At 35.8% G+C, this 12,628-nt stretch overlaps 1 protein-coding gene across 1 annotated transcript; it reads right to left on the bottom strand.

Annotated features, from left to right (window-relative positions):
* Positions 1–675: 675 nt before the first annotated feature.
* Positions 676–11,218, bottom strand: LOC141708468 (enhancer of mRNA-decapping protein 4-like). The gene is made up of 12 exons (XM_074512120.1): positions 10,449–11,218; positions 9,585–9,634; positions 9,356–9,512; positions 8,985–9,203; positions 8,022–8,150; positions 6,116–7,744; positions 3,559–3,918; positions 3,356–3,475; positions 2,587–2,757; positions 2,259–2,420; positions 2,042–2,167; positions 676–1,279 (listed from the first exon to the last, which is right to left on the bottom strand). The coding sequence occupies exons 1-12, from the start codon at positions 11,130–11,132 to the stop codon at positions 968–970; spliced, it is 4,119 nt and encodes a 1,372-aa protein (XP_074368221.1). The 5' UTR covers positions 11,133–11,218; the 3' UTR covers positions 676–967.
* Between the last annotated feature and the right edge of the window lie 1,410 nt (positions 11,219–12,628).

Here is a 12,628-nt window from a genome sequence, read left to right as displayed (position 1 = left end):
AAGGTTTTATAGATAAAGTAATTTATTTTGCTTATTTTGATTTTTATATTATAGCTATAAGATAAGTATAAAAGTAACAGTTTTCTATGGACAACCAGTTGTCGGCATAAATCACCAGATTATAAAATTATTTAGCAACGAAGTCAGTTGTCGGCATATTTACTATTTACTCATGACCTGAAAACAAAACGACATTGGTAAAACTTATCCCCCCTGCCCTACCCACTCCGCTCTAAAATTACAAAGAAAAAGCAGTTTCATTTGGTTATTGATTTTGTATTCTCTGATATCTTTTTTTTTGGTCGGATACGCTTCGTCTCATTTGGTTGGTGGTTATTAAGCAAGTTTTTGATATTTGATACACGATTTTCATCGTTTTTTATACTAAGCCGGACTTGAAAACTCCTCACTGAGACAACTATAAATTAACAACAATAACCAAGAAAAGAAGAGGGCAAACATTCCAAAGACTTGCTGAAAATTGAAACATATGATAATTGGTGACAAACCCACTTGAACATATCTCTAGCTAGGACTCCCCCTTGCAACAAGGCTCGCAATTTTAGTTATTACTCTAGTAACTAGTTATTAAATACCAATTGGCTTTTTTTTCATATTCACACAAACGCATCCAGACACAAAGATTTACTCATCAGGTATAAGTTGGCAACCAGATAACAAAATGGAAATGGCGATTTAGTTTAAAAGGTTACAGGATATTGCTATAAAGTGTCTTCTATCAAGACCCATATCTTAAACTGAAATGAACACCTCAAACAATCCAAACTACTTCACATATATGATACATCCGTCCATCTGTCTTCAGCTTACTCGACCATGAACAACCCAACAATACTTGCTCCAAAAACTACTACACCTACAACTTACAGTAGATACAATTTAACCAGTAGTCTTGTATTCTTATAACTTATTACAATAGATGTAAAGAACTTTTATTATCAGGGCATCATTTACTACATGTCACGAGCAACGAATTAATAACGTGCATCACAAGACGCATACTTGAAAGCTCGCTGGGAGGTGTGGTGGGGAGATTTAGGTGATGGTTCAAAATCTGATACACTTGCTCAAAGATTGGCTTTACATGTTGCACAATCATTGGGTCAGCTGGGTTTATCACCATCGCCACATCTCTCATCCAAATAAGTTTTCGAGATGTATCATTGATAATATCACATGATAACTGCTGCAGAAGTGAGAGCAATACTCCTTGGCTTAATGGAAGTGTTTTCATTGACAAAATGTTACTTAAATCAACCTGACAAAAAATAAGGGAAAAAAAACTTTAAGCCCTGGGTACTAATGCTCATTAGAAAGCTCCACAAAAAAGCGGAAAAAACGTTCACATAATAAGAAGAAAATATTTGAATTAACAAAAACGAACACCAAATATTACCATAAACGAAATAGAGAAAGCATCGACAAGGGAACAGAAAATACTAAAAAGATGGTTAACAAAGCAATTCAGAGTACAAATCGGCCCAAAATAAAAATAAAAATATCAAAGTTCAAACAAGAATACAAAAGTCCGTACTAGGAAACACACGAGAATAATAACGTCGCTTAACAAAAACAAAAGCACATCCACTGTAAAGCATATTATTCACTAAACGCAAAGCACAATAAGCAAGCATATCTAGCAGCCGATGATGCTTTAAAGCAGATGTCAACAACTATTGGCAACATATATACATAGAGATTAGATTCCTAAATACATATATAAGATGAAGATCTAACAGATTTAATAAAAAATAATTGCCATGACAGATGCATGTTTGTGGTACAGTTAGTAGTAATTCACCAAGTCCCACAAACAAAACAGACTTTTGCAATGGTTAATAGGATTGAAGTCTCTATAAAAGGCAAGAATAAGGAATGTCCAAGAAAAACAAAGATAGCAAGACAAAAATTTGCAAACTACCGGCAGATGTCAAACCATCACCAATTGTGGGCATCAAAAAATGCAACTTCGCATTTCTGAACGGGCTTAAAGGAGTGCATGTAAAATTAAGAATCATACCTGGGAGCATAACCAGGATACAATGGTAACATTACTTCTCTGCAAAGCTATAGTGAAAGCTTCTTCAAACTTCTGTTCTGAAATCAATCTCGACAATTCTTTTTTAGGATCTAGTGGCCCCTCAATCTAATGAATAATAAAGATGATTTAGCTATTTAGCGACTTAATATCAGTTTGCTACTTTGCAAGAACAGCAAAAGTAACAGATAGCACAAACCTCGCCACGAAGACCCCCAATTGATCCGTTACTCTGTTGTCTGACCAACAGATCTGCAGAACTAGAACTTGCTCCAACAGCTAGCGCTAGCAACTTTCTCTGACCATCAATTAGTTCGCTACTAAGAGTCTGAGTAACAGATGATGCTGAATTGATAATCTCCTGCCAGTCACAATATAAAGATAAAATGGGTAAGTAGGACCAACACACTAGTCAAAAAAAAGAAATTACTAGTTCAGCTCCAGATTTATAATAATAACTCGATATAATACGGGAGAAATGTACTTTAAAAAATGAAAGGCAAAAGGAAATGGTGCATAATTCTAACCCTTAAAGCAAGAGCCAATGGCGAATGTGTGGATTCAAATTGGTGTTGAGATGCACTCATATGCTCAGCCATTCCCTTATGAAATGCAGTATCAACTTGCTCAAACATGGCCTTACATGACATCTCAAACGAAGGGACAACAGAAGTTTCCAAACTAAATTTCAGTGCTTCCTGCACAACAGATATAATCACTAAGATTCAAGAACTGTAAAGTATGAAAAGGACCAAATTGAGTGAAATAATTAATATTTAAATTTAATGATTTCGCATACAACAAGTTGCAACCCTCAAACTCTGTGTACAAATGCTAAATGTTGCTTCACAGTGAGCATCATCTCACTGAATCATTAATAATGATACTTTAAAGCATGCTTTAAAGCCCCTTTGTATTAAGCTTACAAGTCAGTTAGGTTTAAATCAAATTTTGATTGTAAATTTGTCAAATAACAGCTTACGATTTCAAACAAACTTATAAGCTGTACTTGAAAATAAAAAAGGAAGGAGATATTCTTTGTGATTACTTAAGTTTGTTATTTTTTATCATCCAACACATGTAACTCCAAGTCCGTTGCCATTACTTTAATTCGACTAAAAATAACTAAAAAATTTAATTTTACTTGTCGGTTTGAAACACAAGTAATAAGCAACGTTTTTAAGGCAAAGCAAACAAGCACCAACTCCTCATAATTACAGAGTTACTACAATTCTAATCATACACCTATAATCTTGTTTTTCCTTTCTATTGCATTTGAGAGTCAGTTATGCAAACCTGAAGAATTTGTTTTCCAGAAGTCTGAAATTGAGTTTGGATATGCCTAGCAACAGTAGCTTCAAGTTTAGAGTTAACTGACTTCTCCAACTGGTTCACTGCTTTGTCGCCTATCCCCCTCTGCACCATATGCAATAATAGACGTTAGATTTTATTGAACTCAAATGGAATTATTTCTGTGGAGCTTATGTCTTCAAATAAACCTGAAAAGCCTCTGTTATTGCAATTGATACTGTTTTCTCAATAGTGGGAGTCAATGTGCGCGCTACAGCTGACCCAACTGCAGCTACTTCCTTCTTCACCATTTTCTCCAAGGCTGCTGGTAAGTCCTTGGTCAAGGAATTTGTCACCAAATTCAATATTTGCTGAGTCCGTTCTCGCAATAGCTTTTCCTGTTTTGTATTCTCTTCTTGAAAACGGGCCCACAGCACATCTAAATTAGCCTTCATAGCTTTCTCCATACTCTTCCCAAGGGCTGTTTCAAGTCTCCTGCCTTCTTTATTTACTGGAACAGCAACCGTCACTGAGATCTGCTTTTGTACTTCTTTCTGCATATTTAGAAGCTGCGAGCAACAACAGATTGATATGTAAGAGACAACAAGACAAATAGCATACAGGGACAGAAGTATGATTTGTTTTCGCAAAGAGGGCCGTGGAACATAAGAAAAAAAAATCAGATGCACTAATGATACCTTGGGACATCGTAATTTATGGGACAAAAAAATCATGAAATCCTAAAGCAGCAGAAACTCAAAGAATTTTGTAGTCGCATTGAATATTCTTATAATCTTTCTACCAATGTAATTCAGCTTTGGTTAAATATGATGCTAAACCTGAACTCAAAAATGAATGAGTTTAATCTTTATATGATTTTTATTTTTAGCAAAGCCCATTGTTATTTGTAACCAATGTTTTCAGATCCTAAGTTTCATGCATGCAATTTAAGGCTCAGTTTATATAGCTACAGTTTGGATCAAATAGAAACCAAATTAATATGGGAAGTAATGAGAATTGAGAACCCCTAAGGTTCAAGTTCAACACACTTATAACTCTGGGGTTCAAGTTCCATATACCGAACATTTCAATTTTGATTAATGGCACCAACCGATCCATGGGGTTAACTATTCCACAGTTAGGGTATAAAAGTAGGGCTGAACAAGTTGTTTAATTGGTTCCAACAAACCCTAAATATAAATGTGTTAAACCATAGAGATTCTCAATTAGATTCCCATGTAGTTGGTTCTCACTAAAACTAGACCCTGTTCTCTTATTTCTAAACATGCATGTGGATAATATATCAAGCACTACTAGAAGTAAAGAAAACGATAACCTAAACTGCTACATGTAAACCAGGAGGCTCTAAACATGATAATATTTCGTATTTCCTCTGTACAAGTAATTTACAGCGTTAAATTAAAATTCTTTGCTGTGGCAGACTGGCCGCTGTACCTTTGTGGCCATGCCAACAAAAGACACAACAATTACTCCACAAGAAAAAAACATTCAGTAATACTAATTTATCAGTACTACATTTAAATACTGAAAAAAAAAACTCCTTCACTTCGCTGCTACCATAACCTCAAATTTCTGACATGTAATCTACTTATCTACTTATTTAATAAAACTCTTCCAAGATCTGATTTAGAGATCATAAAATCATGAAACAATAAATTTTAATTTTAAGTCAAATTTTAGTCGAGTTGACCAAGAAATTCAAACTAGCACAATCAGTTCGTGACATAGGGAGTATAACAAATTATAAATAAGATACAACTAATGTCGGTACCTAAAAATGACAAAATCAATACAAACTAACCTTCAATTTATTGCTCCGCATTGAAAGAAAATACATACTTTTTATTTCAATATTAAGACCGTTTTACAATAGAAATTTTTTTAGTTAAAACATTATTAACAGATAACAACAATTAATTCCACTTTAATATTTTTGACATAAAATTGTTTCCGCATAAAGGGAGAGCAAAGGAATGCGTGTGTATCTCACAATATAATACATCTTAAACATAACACTGAGCAGATGGAGTTCTAATAAATTGTTCTGTATGCAATCTCTAAAAGCTAGTATGAATGGAATTATCTATTTTAGGCTTCTTTTTTAAAAAGAAAAAAAAATATTTGCAAAGTCCTTTACGAAATCATGTTTAATTCTAGTACCGGGCTTCATTTTTGCTATCGCACTGTTATAATAAATATCTTTATTGAAAAACTATATTGGGTCCCAGTGTCTTTGTCACTCCAAATTAATAATTATAGATCTAGACAGGCTCTGTCTCCATTTTTTAGATATATCGAGTCCAGCACTCAGGCCCGTGTCATGTTCACCACTCCATACCCAGTCTGAGCAACATTGATTATTTAGCTATCTCAGAATCGAACACTGGAACTTGATCAGTGACTTAAATGTTATTAAAAACAGTATGCCATAAACTTATCAATATTTTAAAGCAGGTGCACCGAGAAATAGGAACATCGCCCAGAAAAAGAGAATCAACAAATGTTATATCAAGGGTATTAGGTTTCTAACAAATGTTTAATGTATAAAATAATTCAATCAAAAGAACCACCTAACTCTAAGAAGAAAAATTAAAATGTAAATGATGTGTCACATTAAATCATTAATGTCCCGCACTAGGTCCTGGAGTGAGAGCTGGTTTTAGCATAATACATAAATTGCAATCATTTCATAACACTGAAAAGTGTAAAAGGAACAACTTGGGGATGAAAAGAAAGAGCAAAAACCTGATTAATCGTCTCCTGTATTGTTTCGAGTTGTGAAAAAACAGCTTCAACAGAGTGGACACTAGAACTAACACCTGGTTCATGATAAGAATCCGTTGAATTAGAAACACTTGGGGCTGGAGAAGTCGGACTCGAACCCTGAGCAATTTTTGTTTTTTGTTTTTTCCTTTTTGTTGGCTGCGCAGGAGTTGCAACTGTCGCAGGCATCGATGTATCTACATCCTTTCCAGATATATCTTTTAGGGAGTCCTGAACTTCTTCCTGGTCACTTACGGGACGATCCACTGCATCAGATTCTCTGGACCCATCCACTTGTCTGGATTCTGAAATAACACATGCCTCGAGTGGCAAGGTGTGGGGTTCTCTTGCCATCTCAAGACCAAGATCTGCAGTTTGAGAATAAAATAATTTCTCCCTCCTATCTGTGCCAAATCCATGAAGCTCTCCTGGAGAGGTAAGTTCTTCATTTTGCCTAATTTGGGTCTCACCAACAACCTTAACTTCAACTTCAACATTATTTGCATCACCATTGACAACTACATCTTGAACATTTGGCTCTTCCTCACCCTTGTACTCTGTATAATTCGTCTCTGTAGATGAGGTGGCCCTCAAAATCTCGGAAGGGGTTACCAGATGAGTTGGGTGCTTAAATGTGATAGGATGACTGAGCACATTTGATATATCATCTTGAGGAACATTCTTTTCATCTTTTTTAGGATCATCATCTACAATGGAATCGGAAGAATTCAAATGAGCAGTGTCCATTTGTCTATCAACTGTATATTCATTAATATTTTGATCCACGCTCAAGTCATTGGGCTGAGAACCTGGCTGAAGGATGCTCGATGGACTTCTCAAACCAGAGAACTTAGGCGACAATCTAGGACTCAGAGGAAGTGATGGTTGCGGTGATGAAACAGATGATATATCATTATCACTAGTCACCACAGATAAAGGATGGGGTCTGGATTCCGGACTCAACATAGAAACCTCGTGTGAAGTGGCTACCTCAGCAGAAGAGGAGCTCATCGGATTTCTTGCTGTGGATGTCACACTCTCTGAGCTAATGTCATGTAGAGCTGGTCTGGGTTGTGAACTAGCACTAAGAGTTTCAATTGGTTTACTTCCACTAGGCTCAAAAGTAGCCAAACCCTCAGTACTACTTACACCACGTGACACATTAGAATCTGATCTCTCAAGCACATTCTCTAGTGGGGGCGGTAGGCACTGAGACAAGTCCAATGCATATTGTTGAATGGCTTGTGTCTGGACACAATAAACCTGCACAATCTGTTCATCATGTGGTAACAAATCATTCGTTCCAGTAAAGCTCAAAATTGGCATCGTGACTGTAAACTCTGCAATATAATCCATGCGGGTTGCAGCTGGATTGGGACCATATTCCAAGTGTACTGCATATATAGCATTCTTCTTGGCATTTGCCAGTAACAGAAGACCTGCTTGTGACAAAGCCAGAACTTGATTGAAGAATACAGCTTCAGCACTAGGTACAGCAGAGCTCCTCAACTCCAAAGTCTGGGTGCACTGCCACGAATCAGTGTCGCTGGGAAGCAGCCATCCTTCTTCACTAGTTGAAGCCCAAATTTTTACTTCACGATTTAGTGGACCCTTTGAACCAAAAAATGCATTGGTCAATGTATCAATAAAAGATAGAGATTGATAGAATCATATCTTAAATCAACAGAACGTAAAATTTTCATGGTTAAAGTGATATGTAAAGAATACATGATATCGCTAATCTAGAAAATGAATTACTCTAGAAACATGTGGAAAGATAGAATGTAATGGCATGGCAAAGGATCCCGAATATAACCATGTCATCATTTTAGTGCCTTCCTTTCCTACTTCGTAAATATTAGAATAAAATATAATTTATTATACATACCCCTGTAATAAGTACAATGTGATCCGGGCGGTGAGGGGAAGTCAAAAATGTAGCTGAATTAACAGGTAATCCATCATGAGGCCTCAGTACTGCAATGGGGTGTGACTTGCGGTCTTCCCAAACTTTTATCTGCAGGATTTATAAACACAAAATCAAGAATGCTCGCAAATGAGGTATAAGGACAGAACCATTTTATAAGCGTGGTTCATTTCTAGCAGAATGTAACAAATATGTACATGTTCATAATAGCTTCAAAAAAAACAAATTTAATAAAGGACTGGGTCAAAATGAAATACTTGGGCACTTCCTGTCAGTGCACTAATTCATGGCTTTCTAATATCAATATATGCTGCACAGACCAAATTTCAGGCTACCCTGAAATGCAACTTCAAATTATAATACGCCTTTTTCTAGCAGCAACAATATAGACCAAATATATGGACAGTTTCTCCAGAACTAGTACGCACAGTATGGGCATTTAAATATTTTTCTTACTAATCTATAGCCTGAAATGCAATTTCAAATAATAATCCACCTTTTCTAGAAGCAACGATATAGACCAAATATATGGACATTTCTCAAGAACTAGTAAGTAGTATGGGCATAAAAATATTTTTCTTACAAATCTATAGCCTGAATTATCCCAGGAAAGAAAGGTTCTGTCAAACCCGAAGTGGACCCTGATCACCACAAAGTAAGCTTGTAGGTTCAGTAAGACTACATCTACATGCATTTGCAGGCATTCATTATTATAAAACGGACACTTTATACATTCTCAAAATTTTGAATACTTCACGACCAATGCAATAATCTACATTTCTCCGTTTAATTCATTAAGCACACAATAGAGGTATTTCAAATGGCGACTGTACTACCGCCAACAGAATAGAATACAAGGAGATAAAAAAAAAATCAACTGCTCATAATGGCACCATGTAGAGAAACCCTGGAAAAAAAACATACCGTGCCATCCACAGAAGCAGAAACCAATCGGGTAGTCATCCACTGGCACATCGACAAATCAGTAACTTCTCCATCGTGCTTACCAACAAACTGAACCCCGTCTATCATCTTGTCAACATGGCATTTTAGAGGAACATCGGCTGAAAAAACTTCACCTTTACCAATCTTGGTGGTATCAATCCGCAGAACACTTCTTCCAATCCCAACTACAAGAACTTCCTAAAAACAAGAAAAAGAAGACGAGTTTTAAATTTAAAAGAGAATGAGTTGCAGAACTTATGAAGTCAAAAGTTTCTTTTTCCGGCCTACATAAATAATAACAGGTATATTATAGTAGCCCATGAGCTGTTCTCCAATAATAGAATGTTTACCTGCTTATGGCAGTGCCAACAAATCCGCGGATGAACAGAATCCCCTTCTCCTACAATCTGAATTGCCATAATTAAATTTCCTGTAATTTGTGATTTCTCCTCCTCACCAGGACCTTCTATTATCTTCCATATATATACACGTCCATCTACACTTGCACTGCACCAAAGCATGTTAACTCAAAAGTTGCAAAGTGAACAAAAAAATTTGGAATTCATATCAGAGACATACCTAGCCAGCAGGTGAACATCTTCAGCAAAGAAAGCCATGTCCGTGACCCTCTGAGGAGCAAGGTAAAAGTAAAATAACATATAAGAGAAGAAAGCAAATATTCTCAAGCAATCGGGGAACGGGTTTCAAAGTAAACTGACAACTATGGAGATGAACCATAGTACGTCATATCTAGCACTTCAATATATTATGAAATCACTTAAAAAAGGAACCATTTATACACAATATTAACATCTATTATACACAAAATTAACATTTATTTTTCACCACTGCCAGTAATTTTGAAATATTTTGGTTAAATAAAATACTAAAGAAGAAATTAAGCAAATTCCCCTGTCATCCTTGCTACAACTGATCAACCTGCGATCAGGTATATCTACTAAGTATAAATTTAGTCATGAAAAAACCCAATTTGTTGATCAAATATTCAAATGGAGATTCTTAATGATAACATAATCCATATAACCCTTCCTAACACTTTCAGGATTTAGGATAGCTGGTATTTTGAAGCGAAAGCCTGGATCGGGCCCTGCCGAGTCCAATGTTTTACAAAAAAAATAATTTGGACATTAACTACTGCTGCAAGGATGGGCTCCTAGACTGCTACCATTTCACTCTTCAATCCCACCTAAAAGATGGACTTTCTATTAAGGGGAGTTTTAAACATTCTACGATCCAGTTAACCACTTCTTTCAACACCTTAAAGAGCTAGTAACTCAACATTATAATACATACGCACTGTCCTAAATGAAAAGGCAGTTTCATTCAAGAATGCAATTAGAAAGTACTAACAAAAAACGATATATACATATGCACTGTTCTATTACATCACATTAATAACGGCAATCCTCAAAGGAAACTAACCTGAGAGAGACCTTTAAGCAACGATCTCAACGCAGTATTAATATTAAGCACACGAATAGCTCCCAATTTCAATCCGTAACAAATATAACTCTTATTAACCGCGATCTGCCTTCCGACAACAAGTCCAGGATCCGAACCATACTTTGTAATTGGCGTAACTTCAAGCTGAGGTTGCACCTCTCCCATTAACCTAACATCAATATCATAAACAACATGATCACCGACCAAATGCCTCCCTTTAGGTAACTTACTACTCTGCATTCTCATCACCGGATTCGAATGCACCATTCCACCTACATTCCCTACATTACTAGTATTTGCCAACGGTCCAAGAGAGAAATTCTGAGCTATCGAAATATCAGAACCGCCTGAGGAAGTCGGTTGAAGCTGAGGTGGAGTGTTCGGGGTATTCGTATCGGGTTGAGGAGGGGTGAGGAGAGCCATGAGCCTGGCGCCGTGGTTAGGGTTGGGAAAATGGTGTGGAGGGGGTTGAGAGTAGGGGATGGGACGTTGAATTTGAAATTGTGGTTGTGGATAAGGGTAGGGACCGGAGGGAGGGGGATAAGAGGCGGCGATTGGTGGTGGTGAGGTTAAATTAGGGTTAGGGTTTTGGATGGGGTTAAAAAATTGGGGGAGTGGGCCCCCTGATTGTTGTGGTTGGTTAGGGTTTAAAGGTGAAGACATTAGGGAAGTGTGTGTGAGAGAGAGATTGAGAGAGATGGTAGAGAGAGAGAGAGATGGGAGAGGGAGAGAGAAAGAGATTGAGAGAGAGAGAGAGAGAGAGAGAGAGAGAGATTGGTGATATGTGTGGGAGAGAGTGTGTGTGTGTATAATGGAGGGAGATGTTATGTATGAGTGTGTGATTGAAAGATCCAGAGAAAGGAGTTGTTTGCAGGGAGTGGAGGGGTGTATGTTTTGTATTGTATATATTCTGGACTGGGTACTCAACAGGTGGAGAAGATGATTCAGGGACCCCAATGGATTCTTACTTTTCAATTTATACTAGCCAAAAATTATTACTTGTATAACTACTACTTTCATAATTCGCATCCCTCTTTACTCCAATCTCTGGTAAAATAGCCGGATCATCAAACTACACGAACCACCCGCATTTTAATGGTTTGGTTTGAATTTTTGACAAAGCCCATAGTGCGGTGCCATTTACAATTTACGATTTTAATATTACAGTTCAAATCGCACCTTATCACAATTTTTTTATATATAAATTTTTATATATAATATATATACATAATATATATAGATATTTATATATTATAGATTCTTTTCTTATTTACGATAGTTCTGTATTATAAATATTAGGTTAAATATTACAAATTATCGACATATTTTTATTTTTAATCAAAAATATATTATTTGCGGTTTGAGGAAAAAAATCACTAACGCCCGCACCACGATCATCTCTAGCCATACACCAATAAAATATGGTTCAAGTAAAATATAGTTAAAATTAATGGATAACTCAAGTGATTAAGAGTTTATTATTTGTCATTTCATGTTCTGGATTCGACGAATTTCTTAGAACATATACTAATTTGTAAGGTTGTAAATCTATACACGATATTTTGTCAAAAAGAAAAACTATGCAATAGGGTCATCATGATTCGGAACCGTAAAAATCACAAAAAATAATTTGATTTTAATTCGATCCGAACCAAGACAGAAACGAGATTTGTGATTCCGGTTCACATAATTTAATAAAATGAGGTTCATCGTTTGGTTGCGGTTTTATCTTAAACCAAATCGCTGTCAAAACGAACCACATATGTATAATAATATATATTGTAGATTACTAATTATATATTACTTCCTACTTGAACTCCACCAATTTGACATTATTTAATAAAACTTTTAGTTGAACAAATAGTACAAGTCTACTGCCATTTCATTATTTATCCTTATGAATTATTGTTAGAAAACTTTTAATTTTTTGTTTGCACGTGTTCTTCATGTACCAGAAGTTTTTTGTCATTATTATTGAAGGACTACTGTTTGTCATTACTTGATTAATACATCGCAATTTGCAGGCTACTAATGTATTTATATGAGAAAAAAACTATTTTATTTTTTAGTAATATCGGTAATTGTTAGATATTGAATACAACACAGAGGGGGGATGAATGTGGATTTGGATATTTTTAAGTTTTTTTACAACTATTTGG

This window comes from Apium graveolens, chromosome 2, assembly GCF_009905375.1.
Source record: "Apium graveolens cultivar Ventura chromosome 2, ASM990537v1, whole genome shotgun sequence".
NCBI lineage: Eukaryota > Viridiplantae > Streptophyta > Magnoliopsida > Apiales > Apiaceae > Apium > Apium graveolens.
The sequence above is the reverse complement of the archived record's forward strand: the minus strand, read 5'-3'. Positions and strand labels throughout refer to the sequence as shown.